Source organism: Oncorhynchus kisutch, linkage group LG16 (assembly GCF_002021735.2).
Source record: "Oncorhynchus kisutch isolate 150728-3 linkage group LG16, Okis_V2, whole genome shotgun sequence".
In the NCBI taxonomy this organism is placed as follows: domain Eukaryota; kingdom Metazoa; phylum Chordata; class Actinopteri; order Salmoniformes; family Salmonidae; genus Oncorhynchus; species Oncorhynchus kisutch.
Window position 1 is genome coordinate 916030 of NC_034189.2, and position 27434 is coordinate 943463.

The 27434-nt window shown below is 41.9% G+C and overlaps 1 protein-coding gene across 2 annotated transcripts in view; it reads left to right on the forward strand.

Annotated features, from left to right (window-relative positions):
• LOC109886097 (disks large homolog 4) overlaps positions 1-27434 on the forward strand; it is a 132150-nt gene that overhangs the window by 10518 nt on the left and 94198 nt on the right. For both annotated transcript variants that reach the window (XM_031791501.1, XM_031791502.1), the window contains exon 2: positions 25669-25794. In XM_031791501.1, coding sequence (XP_031647361.1) covers positions 25669-25794 — 126 coding nt within the window. The remainder of the gene's footprint in view (positions 1-25668; positions 25795-27434) is intronic.

Below are 27434 nucleotides of genomic sequence, written 5' to 3' on the forward strand. Positions count from 1 at the left end.
GACTTACCGTAGCTGTAGCTGGCAGTCTAACAGGAACGCTGTAAGGAGTTACAGTAGTATTGAAACAGGACTTACCGTAGCTGAAGCTGGCAGTATAACAGGAAGGCTGTAGGGAGTTACAGGAGTATAATAACAGTACTTACTGTAACTGTAGCTGGCAGTATAACAGCAAGTCTGTAGGGAGTTACAGTAGTATTATGACAGGACTTACCGTAGCTGTAGCTGGCAGTATAACAGGAAGGCTGTAGGTAGTTACAGTAGTATTATAACAGGACTTACCGTAGCTGGCAGTTTAACAGGAAGGCTGTAGAGAGTTACTGTATAATTACAACAGGACTTACTGTAGCTGACAGTATAACAGGAAGGCTGTAGGGAGTTACAGTAGTATTATAACAGGACTTACCGTAGCTGACAGAATAACAGGAAGGCTGTAGGGAGTTACAGTACTATTATAACAGGACTTACCGTAGTTGGCAGTATAACAGGAAGGCTGTAGGGAGTTACAGTAGTATTATATCAGGACTTACCGTAGCTGGCAGTATAACAGGAAGGCTGTTGGTAGTTACAGTAGTACTATAACAGGACTTACCATAGCTGTAGCTGGCAGTATAACAGGAAGGCTGTAGGTAGTTACAGTAGTATTATAACAGGTTTTACTGTAGCTGGCAGTTTAACAGGAAGGCTGTAGAGAGTTGCTGTAGTATTACAACGTGACTTACTGTAGCTGGCAGTATAACAGGAAGGCTGTAGGGAGTTACAGTAGTATTATAACAGGACTTACCGTAGCTGACAGAATAACAGGAAGGCTGTAGGGAGTTACAGTACTATTATAACAGGACTTACCGTAGTTGGCAGTATAACAGGAAGGCTGTAGGGAGTTACAGTAGTATTATATCAGGACTTACCGTAGCTGTAGCTGGCAGTATAACAGGAAGGCTGTAGGGAGTTACAGGAGTATTATAACAGGACTTACCGTAGCTGGAAGTTTAACAGGAAGGCTGTAGAGAGTTACTGTATAATTACAACAGGACTTACTGTAGCTGGCAGTATAACAGGAAGGCTGTTGGTAGTTACAGTAGTACTATAACAGGACTTACCATAGCTGTAGCTGGCAGTATAACAGGAAGGCTGTAGGGAGTTACAGTAGTATTATAACAGGTTTTACTGTAGCTGGCAGTTTAACAGGAAGGCTGTAGAGAGTTACTGTAGTATTACAACGGGACTTACTGTAGCTGGCAGTATAACAGGAACGCTGTAAGGAGTTACAGTAGTATTGAAACAGGACTTACCGTAGCTGAAGCTGGCAGTATAACAGGAAGGCTGTAGGGAGTTACAGGAGTATAATAACAGTACTTACTGTAACTGTAGCTGGCAGTATAACAGCAAGTCTGTAGGGAGTTACAGTAGTATTATATAAGGACTTACCGTAGCTGTAGCTGGCAGTATAACAGGAAGGCTCTAGGGAGTTACAGTGGTATTATAACAGGACTTACTGTAGGTGGCAGTATAACAGGAAGGCTGTATGGAGTTACAGTAGTATGATAACAGGACTTACCGTAGCTGACAGAATAACAGGAAGGCTGTAGGGAGTTACAGTACCATTATAACAGGACTTACCGTAGTTGGCAGTATTACAGGAAGGCTGTAGGGAGTTACAGTAGTATTATATCAGGACTTACCGTAGCTGTAGCTGGCAGTATAACAGGAAGGCTGTAGGGAGTTACAGAAGTATTATAACAGGCCTTACTGTAGCTGTAGCTGGCAGTTTAACAGGAAGGCTGTAGCGTGTTACAGTAGTATTATAACAGGACTTACAGTAGCTGGCAGTATAACAGGAAGGCTGTAGGGAGTTACAGTAGTATTATAACAGGACTTACTGTAGCTGGCAGTATAACAGGAAGGCTGTAGGGAGTTACAGTAGTATTATAACAGGACTTACTGTAGCTGGCAGTATAACAGGAAGGCTCTAGGGAGTTACAGTAGTATTATAACAGGACTTACCGTAGCTGACAGAATAACAGGAAGGCTGTAGGTAGTTACAGTAGTATTATAACAGGACTTACCGTAGCTGGCAGTTTAACAGGAAGGCTGTAGAGAGTTAATGTAGTATTACAACAGGACTTACTGTAACTGGCAGTATAACAGGAAGGCTGTAGGGAGTTACAGTAGTATTATAACAGGACTTACCGTAGCTGACAGAATAACAGGAAGGCTGTAGGGAGTTTCAGTAGAATTATAACAGGACTTACTGTAGCTGGCAGTATAACAGGAAGGCTGTAGGGAGTTACAGTAGTATTATAACAGGACTTACTGTAGCTGGCAGTATAACAGGAAGGCTGTAGGGAGTTACAGTAGTATTATAACAGGACTTACTGTAGCTGGCAGTATAACAGGAAGGCTGTAGGGAGTTACAGTTGTATTATATAAGGACTTACCGTAGCTGTAGCTGGCAGTATAACAGGAAGGCTCTAGGGAGTTACAGTAGTATTATAACAGGACTTACTGTAGCTGGCAGTATAACAGGAAGGCTGTATGGAGTTACAGTGGTATGATAACAGGACTTACCGTAGCTGACAGAATAACAGGAAGGCTGTAGGGAGTTACAGTACTATTATAACAGGACTTACCGTAGTTGGCAGTATTACAGGAAGGCTGTAGGGAGTTACAGTGGTATTATATCAGGACTTACCGTAGCTGTAGCTGGCAGTATAACAGGAAGGCTGTAGGGAGTTACAGTAGTATTATAACAGGCCTTACTGTAGCTGTAGCTGGCAGTTTAACAGGAAGGCTGTAGGGTGTTACAGTAGTATTATAACAGGACTTACAGTAGCTGGCAGTATAACAGGAAGGCTGTAGGGATTTACAGTAGTATTATAACAGGACTTACTGTAGCTGGCAGTATAACAGGAAGGCTGTAGCTAGTTACAGTAGTATTATAACAGGACTTACTGTAGCTGGCAGTATAACAGGAAGGCTGTAGGGAGATACAGTAGTATTATAACAGGACTTACTGTAGCTGGCAGTATAACAGGAAGGCTGTAGGGAGATACAGTAGTATTATAACAGGACTTACCGTAGCTGTAGCTGGCAGTCTAACAGGAACGCTGTAAGGAGTTACAGTAGTATTGAAACAGGACTTACCGTAGCTGAAGCTGGTAGTATAACAGGAAGGCTGTAGGGAGTTACAGGAGTATTATAACAGTACTTACTGTAACTGTAGCTGGCAGTATAACAGCAAGTCTGTAGGGAGTTACAGTAGTATTATGACAGGACTTACCATAGCTGTAGCTGGCAGTATAACAGGAAGGCTGTAGGTAGTTACAGTAGTATTATAACAGGACTTACCGTAGTTGGCAGTATAACAGGAAGGCTGTAGGGAGTTACAGTAGTATTATATCAGGACTTACCGTAGCTGTAGCTGGCAGTATAACAGGAAGGCTGTAGGGAGTTACAGGAGTATTATAACAGGACTTACCGTAGCTGGAAGTTTAACAGGAAGGCTGTAGAGAGTTACTGTATAATTACAACAGGACTTACTGTAGCTGGCAGTATAACAGGAAGGCTGTTGGTAGTTACAGTAGTACTATAACAGGACTTACCATAGCTGTAGCTGGCAGTATAACAGGAAGGCTGTAGGGAGTTACAGTAGTATTATAACAGGTTTTACTGTAGCTGGCAGTTTAACAGGAAGGCTGTAGAGAGTTACTGTAGTATTACAACGGGACTTACTGTAGCTGGCAGTATAACAGGAACGCTGTAAGGAGTTACAGTAGTATTGAAACAGGACTTACCGTAGCTGAAGCTGGCAGTATAACAGGAAGGCTGTAGGGAGTTACAGGAGTATAATAACAGTACTTACTGTAACTGTAGCTGGCAGTATAACAGCAAGTCTGTAGGGAGTTACAGTAGTATTATATAAGGACTTACCGTAGCTGTAGCTGGCAGTATAACAGGAAGGCTCTAGGGAGTTACAGTGGTATTATAACAGGACTTACTGTAGGTGGCAGTATAACAGGAAGGCTGTATGGAGTTACAGTAGTATGATAACAGGACTTACCGTAGCTGACAGAATAACAGGAAGGCTGTAGGGAGTTACAGTACCATTATAACAGGACTTACCGTAGTTGGCAGTATTACAGGAAGGCTGTAGGGAGTTACAGTAGTATTATATCAGGACTTACCGTAGCTGTAGCTGGCAGTATAACAGGAAGGCTGTAGGGAGTTACAGAAGTATTATAACAGGCCTTACTGTAGCTGTAGCTGGCAGTTTAACAGGAAGGCTGTAGCGTGTTACAGTAGTATTATAACAGGACTTACAGTAGCTGGCAGTATAACAGGAAGGCTGTAGGGAGTTACAGTAGTATTATAACAGGACTTACTGTAGCTGGCAGTATAACAGGAAGGCTGTAGGGAGTTACAGTAGTATTATAACAGGACTTACTGTAGCTGGCAGTATAACAGGAAGGCTCTAGGGAGTTACAGTAGTATTATAACAGGACTTACCGTAGCTGACAGAATAACAGGAAGGCTGTAGGTAGTTACAGTAGTATTATAACAGGACTTACCGTAGCTGGCAGTTTAACAGGAAGGCTGTAGAGAGTTAATGTAGTATTACAACAGGACTTACTGTAACTGGCAGTATAACAGGAAGGCTGTAGGGAGTTACAGTAGTATTATAACAGGACTTACCGTAGCTGACAGAATAACAGGAAGGCTGTAGGGAGTTTCAGTAGAATTATAACAGGACTTACTGTAGCTGGCAGTATAACAGGAAGGCTGTAGGGAGTTACAGTAGTATTATAACAGGACTTACTGTAGCTGGCAGTATAACAGGAAGGCTGTAGGGAGTTACAGTAGTATTATAACAGGACTTACTGTAGCTGGCAGTATAACAGGAAGGCTGTAGGGAGTTACAGTTGTATTATATAAGGACTTACCGTAGCTGTAGCTGGCAGTATAACAGGAAGGCTCTAGGGAGTTACAGTAGTATTATAACAGGACTTACTGTAGCTGGCAGTATAACAGGAAGGCTGTATGGAGTTACAGTGGTATGATAACAGGACTTACCGTAGCTGACAGAATAACAGGAAGGCTGTAGGGAGTTACAGTACTATTATAACAGGACTTACCGTAGTTGGCAGTATTACAGGAAGGCTGTAGGGAGTTACAGTGGTATTATATCAGGACTTACCGTAGCTGTAGCTGGCAGTATAACAGGAAGGCTGTAGGGAGTTACAGTAGTATTATAACAGGCCTTACTGTAGCTGTAGCTGGCAGTTTAACAGGAAGGCTGTAGGGTGTTACAGTAGTATTATAACAGGACTTACAGTAGCTGGCAGTATAACAGGAAGGCTGTAGGGATTTACAGTAGTATTATAACAGGACTTACTGTAGCTGGCAGTATAACAGGAAGGCTGTAGCTAGTTACAGTAGTATTATAACAGGACTTACTGTAGCTGGCAGTATAACAGGAAGGCTGTAGGGAGATACAGTAGTATTATAACAGGACTTACTGTAGCTGGCAGTATAACAGGAAGGCTGTAGGGAGATACAGTAGTATTATAACAGGACTTACCGTAGCTGTAGCTGGCAGTCTAACAGGAACGCTGTAAGGAGTTACAGTAGTATTGAAACAGGACTTACCGTAGCTGAAGCTGGTAGTATAACAGGAAGGCTGTAGGGAGTTACAGGAGTATTATAACAGTACTTACTGTAACTGTAGCTGGCAGTATAACAGCAAGTCTGTAGGGAGTTACAGTAGTATTATGACAGGACTTACCATAGCTGTAGCTGGCAGTATAACAGGAAGGCTGTAGGTAGTTACAGTAGTATTATAACAGGACTTACCGTAGCTGGCAGTTTAACAGGAAGGCTGTAGAGAGTTACTGTATAATTACAACAGGACTTACTGTAGCTGGCAGTATAACAGGAAGGCTGTTGGTAGTTACAGTAGTACTATAACAGGACTTACCATAGCTGTATCTGGCAGTATAACAGGAAGGCTGTAGGTAGTTACAGTAGTATTATAACAGGTTTTACTGTAGCTGGCAGTTTAACAGGAAGGCTGTAGAGAGTTACTTTAGTATTACAACAGGACTTACTGTAGCTGGCAGTATAACAGGAAGGCTGTAGGGAGTTACAGTAGTATTATAACAGGACTTACCGTAGCTGACAGAATAACAGGAAGGCTGTAGGGAGTTACAGTACTATTATAACAGGACTTACCATAGTTGGCAGTATAACAGGAAGGCTGTAGGGAGTTACAGTAGTATTATATCAGGACTTACCGTAGCTGTAGCTGGCAGTATAACAGGAAGGCTGTATGGAGTTACAGTAGTATGATAACAGGACTTACCGTAGCTGACAGAATAACAGGAAGGCTGTAGGGAGTTACAGTACTATTATAACAGGACTTACCGTAGTTGGCAGTATTACAGGAAGGCTGTAGGGAGTTACAGTGGTATTATATCAGGACTTACCGTAGCTGTAGCTGGCAGTATAACAGGAAGGCTGTAGGGATTTACAGTAGTATTATAACAGGACTTACTGTAGCTGGCAGTATAACAGGAAGGCTCTAGGGAGTTACAGTAGTATTATAACAGGACTTACCTTAGCTGACAGAATAACAGGAAGGCTGTAGGTAGTTACAGTAGTATTATAACAGGACTTACCGTAGCTGGCAGTTTAACAGGAAGGCTGTAGAGAGTTAATGTAGTATTACAACAGGACTTACTGTAGCTGGCAGTATAACAGGAAGGCTGTAGGGATTTACAGTAGTATTATAACAGGACTTACTGTAGCTGGCAGTATAACAGGAAGGCTGTAGGGAGTTACAGTAGTATTATAACAGGACTTACCGTAGCTGTAGCTGGCAGTTTAACAGGAAGGCTGTAGGGAGTTACAGTAGTATTATAACAGGACTTACTGTAGCTGGCAGTATAACAGGAATGCTGTAGGGAGTTACAGTAGTATTATGACAGGACTTACCGTAGCTGTAGCTGGCAGTATAACAGGAAGGCTGTAGGTAGTTACAGTAGTATTATAACAGGACTTACCGTAGCTGGCAGTTTAACAGGAAGGCTGTAGAGAGTTACTGTATAATTACAACAGGACTTACTGTAGCTGACAGTATAACAGGAAGGCTGTAGGGAGTTACAGTAGTATTATAACAGGACTTACCGTAGCTGACAGAATAACAGGAAGGCTGTAGGGAGTTACAGTACTATTATAACAGGACTTACCGTAGTTGGCAGTATAACAGGAAGGCTGTAGGGAGTTACAGTAGTATTATATCAGGACTTACTGTAGCTGACAGTATAACAGGAAGGCTGTAGGGAGTTACAGTAGTATTATAACAGGACTTACCGTAGCTGACAGAATAACAGGAAGGCTGTAGGGAGTTACAGTACTATTATAACAGGACATACCGTAGTTGGCAGTATAACAGGAAGGCTGTAGGGAGTTACAGTAGTATTATATCAGGACTTACCGTAGCTGTAGCTGGCAGTATAACAGGAAGGCTGTAGGGAGTTACAGGAGTATTATAACAGGACTTACCGTAGCTGGCAGTTTAACAGGAAGGCTGTAGAGAGTTACTGTATAATTACAACAGGACTTACTGTAGCTGGCAGTATAACAGGAAGGCTGTTGGTAGTTACAGTAGTACTATAACAGGACTTACCATAGCTGTAGCTGGCAGTATAACAGGAAGGCTGTAGGGAGTTACAGTAGTATTATAACAGGTTTTACTGTAGCTGGCAGTTTAACAGGAAGGCTGTAGAGAGTTACTGTAGTATTACAACGGGACTTACTGTAGCTGGCAGTATAACAGGAACGCTGTAAGGAGTTACAGTAGTATTGAAACAGGACTTACCGTAGCTGAAGCTGGCAGTATAACAGGAAGGCTGTAGGGAGTTACAGGTGTATAATAACAGTACTTACTGTAACTGTAGCTGGCAGTATAACAGCAAGTCTGTAGGGAGTTACAGTAGTATTATATAAGGACTTACCGTAGCTGTAGCTGGCAGTATAACAGGAAGGCTCTAGGGAGTTACAGTGGTATTATAACAGGACTTACTGTAGGTGGCAGTATAACAGGAAGGCTGTATGGAGTTACAGTAGTATGATAACAGGACTTACCGTAGCTGACAGAATAACAGGAAGGCTGTAGGGAGTTACAGTACCATTATAACAGGACTTACCGTAGTTGGCAGTATTACAGGAAGGCTGTAGGGAGTTACAGTAGTATTATATCAGGACTTACCGTAGCTGTAGCTGGCAGTATAACAGGAAGGCTGTAGGGAGTTACAGAAGTATTATAACAGGCCTTACTGTAGCTGTAGCTGGCAGTTTAACAGGAAGGCTGTAGCGTGTTACAGTAGTATTATAACAGGACTTACAGTAGCTGGCAGTATAACAGGAAGGCTGTAGGGAGTTACAGTAGTATTATAACAGGACTTACTGTAGCTGGCAGTATAACAGGAAGGCTGTAGGGAGTTACAGTAGTATTATAACAGGACTTACTGTAGCTGGCAGTATAACAGGAAGGCTGTAGGGAGTTACAGTACTATTATAACAGGACTTACCGTAGTTGGCAGTATTACAGGAAGGCTGTAGGGAGTTACAGTGGTATTATATCAGGACTTACCGTAGCTGTAGCTGGCAGTATAACAGGAAGGCTGTAGGGAGTTACAGTAGTATTATAACAGGCCTTACTGTAGCTGTAGCTGGCAGTTTAACAGGAAGGCTGTAGGGTGTTACAGTAGTATTATAACAGGACTTACAGTAGCTGGCAGTATAACAGGAAGGCTGTAGGGATTTACAGTAGTATTATAACAGGACTTACTGTAGCTGGCAGTATAACAGGAAGGCTGTAGCTAGTTACAGTAGTATTATAACAGGACTTACTGTAGCTGGCAGTATAACAGGAAGGCTGTAGGGAGATACAGTAGTATTATAACAGGACTTACTGTAGCTGGCAGTATAACAGGAAGGCTGTAGGGAGATACAGTAGTATTATAACAGGACTTACCGTAGCTGTAGCTGGCAGTCTAACAGGAACGCTGTAAGGAGTTACAGTAGTATTGAAACAGGACTTACCGTAGCTGAAGCTGGTAGTATAACAGGAAGGCTGTAGGGAGTTACAGGAGTATTATAACAGTACTTACTGTAACTGTAGCTGGCAGTATAACAGCAAGTCTGTAGGGAGTTACAGTAGTATTATGACAGGACTTACCATAGCTGTAGCTGGCAGTATAACAGGAAGGCTGTAGGTAGTTACAGTAGTATTATAACAGGACTTACCGTAGCTGGCAGTTTAACAGGAAGGCTGTAGAGAGTTACTGTATAATTACAACAGGACTTACTGTAGCTGGCAGTATAACAGGAAGGCTGTTGGTAGTTACAGTAGTACTATAACAGGACTTACCATAGCTGTATCTGGCAGTATAACAGGAAGGCTGTAGGTAGTTACAGTAGTATTATAACAGGTTTTACTGTAGCTGGCAGTTTAACAGGAAGGCTGTAGAGAGTTACTTTAGTATTACAACAGGACTTACTGTAGCTGGCAGTATAACAGGAAGGCTGTAGGGAGTTACAGTAGTATTATAACAGGACTTACCGTAGCTGACAGAATAACAGGAAGGCTGTAGGGAGTTACAGTACTATTATAACAGGACTTACCGTAGTTGGCAGTATAACAGGAAGGCTGTAGGGAGTTACAGTAGTATTATATCAGGACTTACCGTAGCTGTAGCTGGCAGTATAACAGGAAGGCTGTATGGAGTTACAGTAGTATGATAACAGGACTTACCGTAGCTGACAGAATAACAGGAAGGCTGTAGGGAGTTACAGTACTATTATAACAGGACTTACCGTAGTTGGCAGTATTACAGGAAGGCTGTAGGGAGTTACAGTGGTATTATATCAGGACTTACCGTAGCTGTAGCTGGCAGTATAACAGGAAGGCTGTAGGGATTTACAGTAGTATTATAACAGGACTTACTGTAGCTGGCAGTATAACAGGAAGGCTCTAGGGAGTTACAGTAGTATTATAACAGGACTTACCTTAGCTGACAGAATAACAGGAAGGCTGTAGGTAGTTACAGTAGTATTATAACAGGACTTACCGTAGCTGGCAGTTTAACAGGAAGGCTGTAGAGAGTTAATGTAGTATTACAACAGGACTTACTGTAGCTGGCAGTATAACAGGAAGGCTGTAGGGATTTACAGTAGTATTATAACAGGACTTACTGTAGCTGGCAGTATAACAGGAAGGCTGTAGGGAGTTACAGTAGTATTATAACAGGACTTACCGTAGCTGTAGCTGGCAGTTTAACAGGAAGGCTGTAGGGAGTTACAGTAGTATTATAACAGGACTTACTGTAGCTGGCAGTATAACAGGAATGCTGTAGGGAGTTACAGTAGTATTATGACAGGACTTACCGTAGCTGTAGCTGGCAGTATAACAGGAAGGCTGTAGGTAGTTACAGTAGTATTATAACAGGACTTACCGTAGCTGGCAGTTTAACAGGAAGGCTGTAGAGAGTTACTGTATAATTACAACAGGACTTACTGTAGCTGACAGTATAACAGGAAGGCTGTAGGGAGTTACAGTAGTATTATAACAGGACTTACCGTAGCTGACAGAATAACAGGAAGGCTGTAGGGAGTTACAGTACTATTATAACAGGACTTACCGTAGTTGGCAGTATAACAGGAAGGCTGTAGGGAGTTACAGTAGTATTATATCAGGACTTACTGTAGCTGACAGTATAACAGGAAGGCTGTAGGGAGTTACAGTAGTATTATAACAGGACTTACCGTAGCTGACAGAATAACAGGAAGGCTGTAGGGAGTTACAGTACTATTATAACAGGACATACCGTAGTTGGCAGTATAACAGGAAGGCTGTAGGGAGTTACAGTAGTATTATATCAGGACTTACCGTAGCTGTAGCTGGCAGTATAACAGGAAGGCTGTAGGGAGTTACAGGAGTATTATAACAGGACTTACCGTAGCTGGCAGTTTAACAGGAAGGCTGTAGAGAGTTACTGTATAATTACAACAGGACTTACTGTAGCTGGCAGTATAACAGGAAGGCTGTTGGTAGTTACAGTAGTACTATAACAGGACTTACCATAGCTGTAGCTGGCAGTATAACAGGAAGGCTGTAGGGAGTTACAGTAGTATTATAACAGGTTTTACTGTAGCTGGCAGTTTAACAGGAAGGCTGTAGAGAGTTACTGTAGTATTACAACGGGACTTACTGTAGCTGGCAGTATAACAGGAACGCTGTAAGGAGTTACAGTAGTATTGAAACAGGACTTACCGTAGCTGAAGCTGGCAGTATAACAGGAAGGCTGTAGGGAGTTACAGGTGTATAATAACAGTACTTACTGTAACTGTAGCTGGCAGTATAACAGCAAGTCTGTAGGGAGTTACAGTAGTATTATATAAGGACTTACCGTAGCTGTAGCTGGCAGTATAACAGGAAGGCTCTAGGGAGTTACAGTGGTATTATAACAGGACTTACTGTAGGTGGCAGTATAACAGGAAGGCTGTATGGAGTTACAGTAGTATGATAACAGGACTTACCGTAGCTGACAGAATAACAGGAAGGCTGTAGGGAGTTACAGTACCATTATAACAGGACTTACCGTAGTTGGCAGTATTACAGGAAGGCTGTAGGGAGTTACAGTAGTATTATATCAGGACTTACCGTAGCTGTAGCTGGCAGTATAACAGGAAGGCTGTAGGGAGTTACAGAAGTATTATAACAGGCCTTACTGTAGCTGTAGCTGGCAGTTTAACAGGAAGGCTGTAGCGTGTTACAGTAGTATTATAACAGGACTTACAGTAGCTGGCAGTATAACAGGAAGGCTGTAGGGAGTTACAGTAGTATTATAACAGGACTTACTGTAGCTGGCAGTATAACAGGAAGGCTGTAGGGAGTTACAGTAGTATTATAACAGGACTTACTGTAGCTGGCAGTATAACAGGAAGGCTCTAGGGAGTTACAGTAGTATTATAACAGGACTTACCGTAGCTGACAGAATAACAGGAAGGCTGTAGGTAGTTACAGTAGTATTATAACAGGACTTACCGTAGCTGGCAGTTTAACAGGAAGGCTGTAGAGAGTTAATGTAGTATTACAACAGGACTTACTGTAACTGGCAGTATAACAGGAAGGCTGTAGGGAGTTACAGTAGTATTATAACAGGACTTACCGTAGCTGACAGAATAACAGGAAGGCTGTAGGGAGTTTCAGTAGAATTATAACAGGACTTACTGTAGCTGGCAGTATAACAGGAAGGCTGTAGGGAGTTACAGTAGTATTATAACAGGACTTACTGTAGCTGGCAGTATAACAGGAAGGCTGTAGGGAGTTACAGTAGTATTATAACAGGACTTACTGTAGCTGGCAGTATAACAGGAAGGCTGTAGGGAGTTACAGTTGTATTATATAAGGACTTACCGTAGCTGTAGCTGGCAGTATAACAGGAAGGCTCTAGGGAGTTACAGTAGTATTATAACAGGACTTACTGTAGCTGGCAGTATAACAGGAAGGCTGTATGGAGTTACAGTGGTATGATAACAGGACTTACCGTAGCTGACAGAATAACAGGAAGGCTGTAGGGAGTTACAGTACTATTATAACAGGACTTACCGTAGTTGGCAGTATTACAGGAAGGCTGTAGGGAGTTACAGTGGTATTATATCAGGACTTACCGTAGCTGTAGCTGGCAGTATAACAGGAAGGCTGTAGGGAGTTACAGTAGTATTATAACAGGCCTTACTGTAGCTGTAGCTGGCAGTTTAACAGGAAGGCTGTAGGGTGTTACAGTAGTATTATAACAGGACTTACAGTAGCTGGCAGTATAACAGGAAGGCTGTAGGGATTTACAGTAGTATTATAACAGGACTTACTGTAGCTGGCAGTATAACAGGAAGGCTGTAGCTAGTTACAGTAGTATTATAACAGGACTTACTGTAGCTGGCAGTATAACAGGAAGGCTGTAGGGAGATACAGTAGTATTATAACAGGACTTACTGTAGCTGGCAGTATAACAGGAAGGCTGTAGGGAGATACAGTAGTATTATAACAGGACTTACCGTAGCTGTAGCTGGCAGTCTAACAGGAACGCTGTAAGGAGTTACAGTAGTATTGAAACAGGACTTACCGTAGCTGAAGCTGGCAGTATAACAGGAAGGCTGTAGGGAGTTACAGGAGTATTATAACAGTACTTACTGTAACTGTAGCTGGCAGTATAACAGCAAGTCTGTAGGGAGTTACAGTAGTATTATGACAGGACTTACCATAGCTGTAGCTGGCAGTATAACAGCAAGTCTGTAGGGAGTTACAGTAGTATTATGACAGGACTTACCATAGCTGTAGCTGGCAGTTTAACAGGAAGGCTGTAGAGAGTTACTGTATAATTACAACAGGACTTACTGTAGCTGGCAGTATAACAGGAAGGCTGTTGGTAGTTACAGTAGTACTATAACAGGACTTACCATAGCTGTAGCTGGCAGTATAACAGGAAGGCTGTAGGTAGTTACAGTAGTATTATAACAGGTTTTACTGTAGCTGGCAGTTTAACAGGAAGGCTGTAGAGAGTTACTTTAGTATTACAACAGGACTTACTGTAGCTGGCAGTATAACAGGAAGGCTGTAGGGAGTTACAGTAGTATTATAACAGGACTTACCGTAGCTGACAGAATAACAGGAAGGCTGTAGGGAGTTACAGTACTATTATAACAGGACTTACCGTAGTTGGCAGTATAACAGGAAGGCTGTAGGGAGTTACAGTAGTATTATATCAGGACTTACCGTAGCTGTAGCTGGCAGTATAACAGGAAGGCTGTATGGAGTTACAGTAGTATGATAACAGGACTTACCGTAGCTGACAGAATAACAGGAAGGCTGTAGGGAGTTACAGTACTATTATAACAGGACTTACCGTAGTTGGCAGTATTACAGGAAGGCTGTAGGGAGTTACAGTGGTATTATATCAGGACTTACCGTAGCTGTAGCTGGCAGTATAACAGGAAGGCTGTAGGGATTTACAGTAGTATTATAACAGGACTTACTGTAGCTGGCAGTATAACAGGAAGGCTCTAGGGAGTTACAGTAGTATTATAACAGGACTTACCTTAGCTGACAGAATAACAGGAAGGCTGTAGGTAGTTACAGTAGTATTATAACAGGACTTACCGTAGCTGGCAGTTTAACAGGAAGGCTGTAGAGAGTTAATGTAGTATTACAACAGGACTTACTGTAGCTGGCAGTATAACAGGAAGGCTGTAGGGATTTACAGTAGTATTATAACAGGACTTACTGTAGCTGGCAGTATAACAGGAAGGCTGTAGGGAGTTACAGTAGTATTATAACAGGACTTACCGTAGCTGTAGCTGGCAGTTTAACAGGAAGGCTGTAGGGAGTTACAGTAGTATTATAACAGGACTTACTGTAGCTGGCAGTATAACAGGAATGCTGTAGGGAGTTACAGTAGTATTATAACAGGACTTACTGTAGCTGGCAGTATAACAGGAAGGCTCTAGGGAGTTACAGTAGTATTATAACAGGACTTACCGTAGCTGACAGAATAACAGGAAGGCTGTAGGTAGTTACAGTAGTATTATAACAGGACTTACCGTAGCTGGCAGTTTAACAGGAAGGCTGTAGAGTGTTAATGTAGTATTACAGCAGGACTTACTGTAGCTGGCAGTATAACAGGAAGGCTGTAGGGAGTTACAGTAGTATTATAACAGGACTTACCGTAGCTGACAGAATAACAGGAAGGCTGTAGGGAGTTACAGTAGAATTATAACAGGACTTACTGTAGCTGGCAGTATAACAGGAAGGCTGTAGGGAGTTACAGTAGTATTATAACAGGACTTACTGTAGCTGGCAGTATAACAGGAAGGCTGTAGGGAGTTACAGTAGTATTATAACAGGACTTACTGTAGCTGGTAGTATAACAGGAAGGCTGTAGGGAGTTACAGTAGTATTATAACAGGACTTACTGTAGCTGGCAGTATAACAGGAAGGCTCTAGGGAGTTACAGTAGTATTATAACAGGACTTACTGTAGCTGGCAGTATAACAGGAAGGCTGTATGGAGTTACAATAGTATGATAACAGGACTTACCGTAGCTGACAGAATAACAGGAAGGCTGTAGGGAGTTACAGTACTATTATAACAGGACTTACCGTAGTTGGCAGTATTACAGGAAGGCTGTAGGGAGTTACAGTAGTATTATATCAGGACTTACTGTAGCTGTAGCTGGCAGTATAACAGGAAGGCTGTAGGGAGTTACAGAAGTATTATAACAGGCCTTACTGTAGCTGTAGCTGGCAGTTTAACAGGAAGGCTGTAGGGTGTTACAGTAGTATTATAACAGGACTTACAGTAGCTGGCAGTATAACAGGAAGGCTGTAGGGATTTACAGTAGTATTATAACAGGACTTACTGTAGCTGGCAGTATAACAGGAAGGCTGTAGGGAGTTACAGTAGTATTATAACAGGACTTTCTGTAGCTGGCAGTATAACAGGAAGGCTCTAGGGAGTTACAGTAGTATTATAACAGGACTTACCTTAGCTGACAGAATAACAGGAAGGCTGTAGGTAGTTACAGTAGTATTATAACAGGACTTACCGTAGCTGGCAGTTTAACAGGAAGGCTGTAGAGAGTTAATGTAGTATTACAACAGGACTTACTGTAGCTGGCAGTATAACAGGAAGTCTGTAGGGAGTTACAGTAGTATTATAACAGGACTTACCGTAGCTGACAGAATAACAGGAAGGCTGTAGGGAGTTACAGTAGTATTATAACAGGACTTACCGTAGCTGGCAGTATAACAGGAAGGCTGTAGGTAGTTACAGTAGTATTATAATAGGACTTACATTAGCTGGCAGTTTAACAGGAAGGCTGTAGAGAGTTACTGTAGTATTACAACATGACTTACTGTAGCTGGCAGTATAACAGGAAGGCTGTTGGTAGTTACAGTAGTACTATAACAGGATTTACCGTAGCTGACAGAATAACAGGAAGGCTGTAGGGAGTTACAGTATTATTATAACAGGACTTACTGTAACAGTAGCTGTCAGTATAACAGGAAGGCTGTAGGGAGTTACAGTAGTATTATAACAGGACTTACCGTAGCTGTAGCTGGCAGTATAACAGGAAGGCTGTAGGAAGTTACAGTAGTATTATAACAGGCCTTACTGTAGCTGTAGCTGGCAGTATAACAGGAAGGCTGTAGGTAGTTACAGTAGTATTATAACAGGTTTTGCCGTAGCTGGCAGTTTAACAGGAAGGCTGTAGAGAGTTACTGTAGTATTACAACGGCACTTACTGTAGCTGGCAATATAACAGGACGGCTGTAGGGAGTTACAGTAGTATTATAACAGGACTTACCGTAGCTGACAGACTAACAGGAATGCTGTAGGGAGTTACAGTACTATTATAACAGGACTTACAGTAGATGGCAGTATAACAGGAAGGCTGTAGGGAGTTACAGTAGTATTATAACAGGACTTACCGTAGCTGACAGAATAACTGGAAGGCTGTAGGGAGTTACAGTAGTATTATAACAGGACTTACCGTAGCTGTAGCTGGCAGTATAACAGGAAGACTGTAGGTAGTTACAGTAGTATTATAACAGGTTTTACCGTAGCTGGCAGTTTAACAGGAAGGCTGTAGAGAGTTACTGTAGTATTACAACAGGACTTACTGTAGCTGGCAGTATAACAGGAAGGCTGTAGGGAGTTACAGTAGTATTATAACAGGACTTACCGTAGCTGTAGCTGGCAGTTTAACAGGAAGGCTCTAGGGAGTCACAGTAGTATTATAACAGGACTTACTGTAGCTGGCAGTATAACAGGAAGGCTGTAGGGAGTTACAGTAGTATTATAACAGGACTTACCGTAGCTGACAGGATAACAGGAAGGCTGTAGGGAGTTACAGTAGTATTATAACAGGACTTCCAGTAGCTGGCAGTTTAACAGGAAGGCTGTAGAGAGTTACTGTAGTATTATAACAGGACTTACCGTAGCTGGCAGTATAACAGGAAGGCTGTAGGTAGTTACAGTAGTATTATAATAGGACTTACATTAGCTGGCAGTTTAACAGGAAGGCTGTAGAGAGTTACTGTAGTATTATAACAGGACTTACCGTAGCTGGCAGTATAACAGGAAGGCTGTAGGTAGTTACAGTAGTATTATAATAGGACTTACATTAGCTGGCAGTTTAACAGGAAGGCTGTAGAGAGTTACTGTAGTATTACAACATGACTTACTGTAGCTGGCAGTATAACAGGAAGGCTGTTGGTAGTTACAGTAGTACTATAACAGGATTTACCGTAGCTGACAGAATAACAGGAAGGCTGTAGGGAGTTACAGTATTATTATAACAGGACTTACTGTAACAGTAGCTGTCAGTATAACAGGAAGGCTGTAGGGAGTTACAGTAGTATTATAACAGGACTTACCGTAGCTGTAGCTGGCAGTATAACAGGAAGGCTGTAGGAAGTTACAGTAGTATTATAACAGGCCTTACTGTAGCTGTAGCTGGCAGTATAACAGGAAGGCTGTAGGTAGTTACAGTAGTATTATAACAGGTTTTGCCGTAGCTGGCAGTTTAACAGGAAGGCTGTAGAGAGTTACTTTAGTATTACAACGGCACTTACTGTAGCTGGCAATATAACAGGACGGCTGTAGGGAGTTACAGTAGTATTATAACAGGACTTACCGTAGCTGACAGACTAACAGGAATGCTGTAGGGAGTTACAGTACTATTATAACAGGACTTACAGTAGATGGCAGTATAACAGGAAGGCTGTAGGGAGTTACAGTAGTATTATAACAGGACTTAACGTAGCTGACAGAATAACTGGAAGGCTGTAGGGAGTTACAGTAGTATTATAACAGGACTTACCGTAGCTGTAGCTGGCAGTATAACAGGAAGACTGTAGGTAGTTACAGTAGTATTATAACAGGTTTTACCGTAGCTGGCAGTTTAACAGGAAGGCTGTAGAGAGTTACTGTAGTATTACAACAGGACTTACTGTAGCTGGTAGTATAACAGGAAGGCTGTAGGGAGTTACAGTAGTATTATATAAGGACTTACCGTATCTGTAGCTGGCAGTATAACAGGAAGGCTCTAGGGAGTTACAGTAGTATTATAACAGGACTTACTGTAGCTGGCAGTATAACAGGAAGGCTGTATGGAGTTACAGTAGTATGATAACAGGACTTACCGTAGCTGACAGAATAACAGGAAGGCTGTAGGGAGTTACAGTACTATTATAACAGGACTTACCGTAGTTGGCAGTATTACAGGAAGGCTGTAGGGAGTTACAGTAGTATTATATCAGGACTTACTGTAGCTGTAGCTGGCAGTATAACAGGAAGGCTGTAGGGAGTTACAGAAGTATTATAACAGGCCTTACTGTAGCTGTAGCTGGCAGTTTAACAGGAAGGCTGTAGGGTGTTACAGTAGTATTATAACAGGACTTACAGTAGCTGGCAGTATAACAGGAAGGCTGTAGGGATTTACAGTAGTATTATAACAGGACATACTGTAGCTGGCAGTATAACAGGAAGGCTGTAGGGAGTTACAGTAGTATTATAACAGGACTTTCTGTAGCTGGCAGTATAACAGGAAGGCTCTAGGGAGTTACAGTAGTATTATAACAGGACTTACCTTAGCTGACAGAATAACAGGAAGGCTGTAGGTAGTTACAGTAGTATTATAACAGGACTTACCGTAGCTGGCAGTTTAACAGGAAGGCTGTGGAGAGTTAATGTAGTATTACAACAGGACTTACTGTAGCTGGCAGTATAACAGGAAGTCTGTAGGGAGTTACAGTAGTATTATAACAGGACTTACCGTAGCTGACAGAATAACAGGAAGGCTGTAGAGAGTTACTGTAGTATTACAACATGACTTACTGTAGCTGGCAGTATAACAGGAAGGCTGTTGGTAGTTACAGTAGTACTATAACAGGATTTACCGTAGCTGACAGAATAACAGGAAGGCTGTAGGGAGTTACAGTATTATTATAACAGGACTTACTGTAACAGTAGCTGTCAGTATAACAGGAAGGCTGTAGGGAGTTACAGTAGTATTATAACAGGACTTACCGTAGCTGTAGCTGGCAGTATAACAGGAAGGCTGTAGGAAGTTACAGTAGTATTATAACAGGCCTTACTGTAGCTGTAGCTGGCAGTATAACAGGAAGGCTGTAGGTAGTTACAGTAGTATTATAACAGGTTTTGCCGTAGCTGGCAGTTTAACAGGAAGGCTGTAGAGAGTTACTGTAGTATTACAACGGCACTTACTGTAGCTGGCAATATAACAGGACGGCTGTAGGGAGTTACAGTAGTATTATAACAGGACTTACCGTAGCTGACAGACTAACAGGAATTCTGTAGGGAGTTACAGTACTATTATAACAGGACTTACAGTAGATGGCAGTATAACAGGAAGGCTGTAGGGAGTTACAGTAGTATTATAACAGGACTTACCGTAGCTGACAGAATAACTGGAAGGCTGTAGGGAGTTACAGTAGTATTATAACAGGACTTACCGTAGCTGTAGCTGGCAGTATAACAGGAAGACTGTAGGTAGTTACAGTAGTATTATAACAGGTTTTACCGTAGCTGGCAGTTTAACAGGAAGGCTGTAGAGAGTTACTGTAGTATTACAACAGGACTTACTGTAGCTGGCAGTATAACAGGAAGGCTGTAGGGAGTTACAGTAGTATTATAACAGGACTTACCGTAGCTGTAGCTGGCAGTTTAACAGGAAGGCTCTAGGGAGTCACAGTAGTATTATAACAGGACTTACTGTAGCTGGCAGTATAACAGGAAGGCTGTAGGGAGTTACAGTAGTATTATAACAGGACTTACCGTAGCTGACAGGATAACAGGAAGGCTGTAGGGAGTTACAGTAGTATTATAACAGGACTTCCAGTAGCTGGCAGTTTAACAGGAAGGCTGTAGAGAGTTACTGTAGTATTATAACAGGACTTACCGTAGCTGGCAGTATAACAGGAAGGCTGTAGGTAGTTACAGTAGTATTATAATAGGACTTACATTAGCTGGCAGTTTAACAGGAAGGCTGTAGAGAGTTACTGTAGTATTACAACATGACTTACTGTAGCTGGCAGTATAACAGGAAGGCTGTTGGTAGTTACAGTAGTACTATAACAGGATTTACCGTAGCTGACAGAATAACAGGAAGGCTGTAGGGAGTTACAGTATTATTATAACAGGACTTACTGTAACAGTAGCTGTCAGTATAACAGGAAGGCTGTAGGGAGTTACAGTAGTATTATAACAGGACTTACCGTAGCTGTAGCTGGCAGTATAACAGGAAGGCTGTAGGAAGTTACAGTAGTATTATAACAGGCCTTACTGTAGCTGTAGCTGGCAGTATAACAGGAAGGCTGTAGGTAGTTACAGTAGTATTATAACAGGTTTTGCCGTAGCTGGCAGTTTAACAGGAAGGCTGTAGAGAGTTACTGTAGTATTACAACGGCACTTACTGTAGCTGGCAATATAACAGGACGGCTGTAGGGAGTTACAGTAGTATTATAACAGGACTTACCGTAGCTGACAGACTAACAGGAATGCTGTAGGGAGTTACAGTACTATTATAACAGGACTTACAGTAGATGGCAGTATAACAGGAAGGCTGTAGGGAGTTACAGTAGTATTATAACAGGACTTACCGTAGCTGACAGAATAACTGGAAGGCTGTAGGGAGTTACAGTAGTATTATAACAGGACTTACCGTAGCTGTAGCTGGCAGTATAACAGGAAGACTGTAGGTAGTTACAGTAGTATTATAACAGGTTTTACCGTAGCTGGCAGTTTAACAGGAAGGCTGTAGAGAGTTACTGTAGTATTACAACAGGACTTACTGTAGCTGGCAGTATAACAGGAAGGCTGTAGGGAGTTACAGTAGTATTATAACAGGACTTACCGTAGCTGTAGCTGGCAGTTTAACAGGAAGGCTCTAGGGAGTCACAGTAGTATTATAACAGGACTTACTGTAGCTGGCAGTATAACAGGAAGGCTGTAGGGAGTTACAGTAGTATTATAACAGGACTTACCGTAGCTGACAGGATAACAGGAAGGCTGTAGGGAGTTACAGTAGTATTATAACAGGACTTCCAGTAGCTGGCAGTTTAACAGGAAGGCTGTAGAGAGTTACTGTAGTATTACAACAGGACTTACTGTAGCTGGCAGTAAAACAGGAAGGCTGTTGGTAGTTTCAGTAGTATTATAACAGGATTTACCATAGCTGACAGAATAACAGGAAGGCTGTAGCGAGTTACAGTATTATTATAACAGGGCTAACCATAGCTGGCAGTATAACTGGAAGGCTGTAGGGAGTTACGGTAGTATTATAACAGGACTTACCGTAGCTGTAGCTGGCAGTATAACAGGAAGGCTGTAGGTAGTTACAGTAGTATTATAACAGGTTTTACCGTAGCTGGCAGTATAACAGGAAGGCTGTAGGGAGTTACATGAGTATTATAACAGGACTTACCATAGCTGACAGAATAACAGGAAGGCTGTAGGTAGTTACAGTAGTATTATAATAGGACTTACAGTAGCTGGCAGTTTAACAGGAAGGCTGTATAGAGTTAATGTAGTATTACAACAGGACTTACTGTAGCTGGCAGTATAACAGGAAGGCTGTAGGGAGTTACAGTAGTATTATAACAGGACTTACAGTAGCTGGCAGTATAACAGGAAGGCTGTAGGGAGTTACAGTAGTATTATAACAGGACTTACTGTAGCTGGCAGTATAACAGGAAGGCTGTAGGGAGTTACAGTAGTATTATAACATGACTTACTGTAGCTGGCAGTATAACAGGAAGGCTGTAGGGAGTTACAGTAGTATTATAACAGGACTTACCGTAGCTGTAGCTGGCATTTTAACAGGAAGGCTGTAGGGAGTTACAGTAGTATTATAACAGGACTTACCGTAGCTGACAGAATAACAGGAAGGCTGTAGGTAGTTACAGTAGTATTATAACAGGACTTACCGTAGCTGGCAGTTTAACAGGAAGGCTGTAGAGAGTTACTGTAGTATTACAACAGGACTTACTGTAGCTGGCAGTATAACAGGAAGGCTGTAGGGAGTTACAGTAGTATTATAACAGGACTTACCGTAGCTGACAGAATAACAGGAAGGCTGTAGGTAGTTACAGTAGTATTATAACAGGTTTTACCATAGCTGGCAGTTTAACAGGAAGGCTGTAGAGAGTTACAGTACTATTATAACAGGACTTACCGTAGCTGGCAGTATAACAGGAAGGCTGTAGAGAGTTACAGGAGTATTATAACAGTACTTACCGTAGCTGTAGCTGGCAGTATAACAGGAAGTCTGTAGGGAGTTACAGTAGTATTATAACAGGACTTACTGTAGCTGGCAGTATAACAGGAAGGATGTAGGGAGATACTGTGGTGTTAAAGAGGTAATGATTCCCACCACCAGGGAGAGACAAAGTCAGGAATTAATTTAGACACACACAGAGAACATACACAGAGAAACTGTGGTAGAGACTGTTGTGTGTGTCTAAATTAATTCCTGACTTTTGAATCTGTAATGCAAGGAGAAGACATTTACAACAGGAAGTAAAATAAAGAGATACAGGAAAGAGAGAGAGAGAGAGGAAAGAGAGGAACGAGGGAGTGAGAGAGAGAGAGGAAAGAGGGAGCGAAGGAGACTGAGAGGAAAGAGGGAGAGAGAGAATTGGGACAGTCTGTAGCTAGATGACCTTCAGTCTAGGGAAAAGCTAGAGAAGGAGGGACCATAGTAGAGAGAGAGAGAGATGGTAAGAGTGATGCTGCTTTCCTTTTAACTGCATGGGTTTGTGTGTGTTTGTGCATCATGTTTGTACATCGTGTGTGTGTCTGCATAATGTGTGTGTGTGTGTCTCTGCATATATGTGTGTGAGAGGGGGTTAATACCCCTTCTCCCATCCTCTATTTAATTTTTCTCTCTACCTTTCATTCCGCACCACATCGCTCATTTCCTGCTGGATTCAGCTGTGTGTGTACTACTAGCTTTACGGTAACATTCTGTACTACTAGCTTTACGGTAACATTCTGTACTACTAGCTTTACGGTAACATTCTGTACTACTAGCTTTACGGTAACATTCTGTACTACTAGCTTTACGGTAACATTCTGTACTACTAGCTTTACGGTAACATTCTGTACTACTAGCTTTACGGTAACATTCTGTACTACTAGCTTTACGGTAACATCATGTACTACTAGCTTTATGGTAACATCATGTACCACTAGCTTTACGGTAACATAATGTACTACTCACTTTACGGTAACATCATGTACCACTAGCTTAACGGTAACATTCTGTACTACTATCTTTACGGTAACATCATGTACTACTAGCTTTACGGTAACATAATGTACCACTAACTTTACGGTAACAGTATGACCTACTAGCTTTAAGGTAACATAATGTACTACTAGCTTTACGGTAACATTATGTACCAGTAGCTTTACGGTAACATTATGTACTACTATCTTTACGGTAACATCATGTACTACTAGCTTTACAGTAACATCATGTAATATTAGCTTTACGGTAACAATCTGTACTACTAGCTTTACGGTAACATCATGTACTACTAGCTTTACGGTAAGATCATATACTACTAGCTTTACAGTAACATCATGAACCACTAGCTTTACGGTAACATCATGTACTACTAGCTTAACATTCACAGTCTGTACTACTAGCTTTACAGTAACATCATGTACGACTAGCTTTACGGTAACATCATGTACTACTAGCTGTACGGTAACATTATGTACTACTAGCTTTACAGTAACATCATGTACTACTAGCTTTACGGTAACATCATGTACTACTAGCTTTATGGTAACATCATGCACTACTAGGTTTACGGTAACATCATGTACTACTAGCTTTACGGTAACATCATGTACTACTAGCTTTACAGTACCATCATGTACTACTAGCTTAACATTCACAGTCTGTAATACTAGCTTTACGGTAACATTATGTACTACTAGCTAAACTGTAACATCATGTACTGCTAGCTTTACATTAACAGTCTGTACTACTAGCTTTACAGTAACATTATGTACTACTAGTTAAACTGTAACATCATGTACTGCTAGCTTTACATTAACAGTCTGTACTACTAGCTTTACAGTAACATTATGTACTACTAGCTAAACTGTAACATCATGTACTGCTAGCTTTACATTTACAGTCTGTACTGCTAGCTTTACGGTAACAGTCTGTACTACTTACTTCACATTAAAAGTCTGTACTGCTAGCTTTATGGTGACATTATGTACTACTAACTTTACATAAACAGTCTGTAGTGCTAGCTTTACGGTAACAGTCTGTACTACTAGCTTTACGGTAACATAATGTACTACTAGCTTTACAGTAACATCATGTACTACTAGCTTTACGGTAACATCATGTACTACTAGCTTTATGGCACTACTAGGTTTACGGTAGCATCATGTACTACTAGCTTTACGGTAACATCATGTATGACTAGCTTTACGGTACCATCATGTACTACTAGCTTAACATTCACAGTCTGTAATACTAGCTTTACAGTAACATTATGTACTACTAGCTAAACTGTAACATCATGTACTGCTAGCTTTACATTTACAGTCTGTACTGCTAGCTTTACGGTAACAGTCTGTACTACTAACTTTACATTAACAGTCTGTACTACTAGCTTTACATTAACAGTCTGTACTACTAGCTTTACGGTAACATCATGTACTACTAACTTTACTACCATTATGACAGTTGTACTGTAGTTCTGCTCCTCAGTGTTCTAGGCCATTATGACAGTTGTATTGTAGTCCTGCTCCTCAGTGTTCTAGGCCATTATGACAGTTGTATTGTAGTCCTGCTCCTCAGTGTTCTAGGCCATTATGACAGTTGTACTGTAGTCCTGCTCCTCAGTGTTCGGGGCCATTATGACATCACATCATTATGTCTTCATCTCTCCCTGATTCTCTCTGTCCTCTACCTGTAATTCATTCCCCTCATTCTCAATGAGTATCTCTCCCCTCCTCTTCTTTAACTCTCATTATATTGTTCTATCCCCTTCAGTATCACAGTATCAGTCAGTTACCTACAGGGTAGTTAGTTACCTACAGATACTTTACTTTGGGCCTGGATACCTACTAGAAAAATGGCAGAGCTTTCTCTTTTGTTCTCTCTCTCTCTCTCTCTCTCTGTCTCTCTCTCTCTCTCTGTCTCTCTCTCTCTCTCTCTACACCCCCCTCTCTTTTCTCTGGCCTCTCTCATCCCCTCTCTTCTCTGTGTCATCCTCTCTCTCTCATCTCTCTTCGCTCCCCTCTCTCATTGCCCTCTCTTCTCTATCTTTCGCTTTCATCCTCTCTCTCTCTCCTCTCTCCCCTCTCTCATCACCCTCTCCTCTCTCTCCTCTCTCCCCTCTCTCATCACCCTCTCCTCTCTCTCTCTCTCTCTCTCTCTCCCCTCTCTTCTTTTTCTCTCTCTCTCATCCTCTCGCTCTCTCTCTCTCTCTCTTATCCTCTCTCTATCTTCTCTCTCCCTTCTCTCATCGCCCTCTCTTCTCTATCTCTCTCTGTAGAAGTATCGTTACCAGGATGAGGAGACTCCGTCTCTGGACCACAGCCCTGCCCACATGACCTCTAGACGCAGCGGAGAATTCAACCAATCACAGCTGGACGGATACACACACCTTGCACCCATCACGGTACACACACACACACGTTACACACACATGGTACAGACACACCCACCCTGATATGTGTGTGTCTCTGTAATGTGAGTTATAACAGTGAGTTAGCGCCCCAGTGTGTTGGTAAACAATAACTACGGCGGTGTGTGTTTCAGAACCATGGACAGCTACCAGACAAACAGACCTATATGTGTATGAGAATAAGGGTGGGGGAGGAGGTTGGCTATGTGTGTATTACCCTGAGGTAGTAAGCACCTCCATCTGCTGAGAGAGAGAGGTAGAGAGAGAGAGAGAGGTAGAGAGGGAGAGAGAGAGGTAGAGAGGGAGAGAGAGAGGTAGAGAGAGAGAGAGAGAGAGAGAGAGAGGGGGGGGGGTAGAGAGAGAGAGAGGTAGAGAGGGAGAGGTAGAGAGAGAGAGGTAGAGAGAGTGGTAGAGAGAAGTAGAGAGAGAGAGAGGTAGAGAGAGAGAGGTAGAGAGAGAGAGAAAGAGAGAGAGAGACAGATGTAGAGAGAGAGAGGTAGAGAGAGAGAGGGAGAGGGAGAGAGAGAAAGCGAGGTAGAGAGAGAGAGCATTTGAGAGAGAGGTAGAGAGAGCGAGAGAGGTAGAGAGAGCGAGAGAGAGAGAGAGAGAGAGAGAGAGAGAGAGAGAGAGAGAGAGAGAGAGAGAGAATAATGTGTCTCCTCTAGGAATCTCATGTGTTAATGAATACAGATACACACATAGATACAGATACACACAAACATGAATTAATCTTTTAGCTGAACTATTACCATAGCAACCATGAGGATGTTGGTGACCAGGCAACAGTGCTACCCAGTGAGGGTTTCTGGGAGAGAAGGAAAGAGGGAGGAAAAGAAGAGAGAGAAGAGGTGAATGATGGGGAGAAACAAAATGGTGACATGTAAAGATGAAGTGGCTGCTTCCCACTGAGTGAACGTATGAGCAGTGTGTGTGTGTGTGTGTGTGTGTGTGTGTGTGTGTGTGTGTGTGTGTGTGTGTGTGTGTGTGTGTGTGTGTGTGTGTGTGTGTATGTGTGTGTGTGTGTGTGTGTGTGTGTGTGTGTGTGTGTGTGTGTGTGTGTGTGTGTGTGTGTGTGTGTGTGTGTGTGTGTGTGTGCCCAGCAAACCAAAATTGGTTCTATGAAAGTTACAAGAACATCCGTTAGGTCATAAAACAAAAACCGTTCAGTCGTGGTGAGGATTATATGATTTTTGTATAAAACATTTGCCTGAACGTTCGTAGAACACATGTAATCTGTTCTTTAATGGTTCCCAGAACGTCTCATTAGGTTGTGGGAACAGTCTGGTGAGAACAATGTGGGTACATTACAAAATATGTTCCCAAAACACAAAAACTGACCAATTGTGACGATAATTCTACAAGGTTTATTTTAGGATGCAAAAAGCATTCAGTTTATGTTACAAGAGCGTCCTTAGAACACATTTAATCTGTTCTATAAAGGTTCCCAGAACACCTTTAATCTGTTCTATAAAGTTCCCAGAACACCTTTAATCTGTTCTATAAAGTTCCCAGAACACATTTAATCTGTTCTATAAAGTTCCCAGAACACATTTAATCTGTTCTATAAAGGTTCCCAGAACACCTTTAATCTGTTCTATAAAGGTTCCCAGAACACATTTAATCTGTTCTATAAA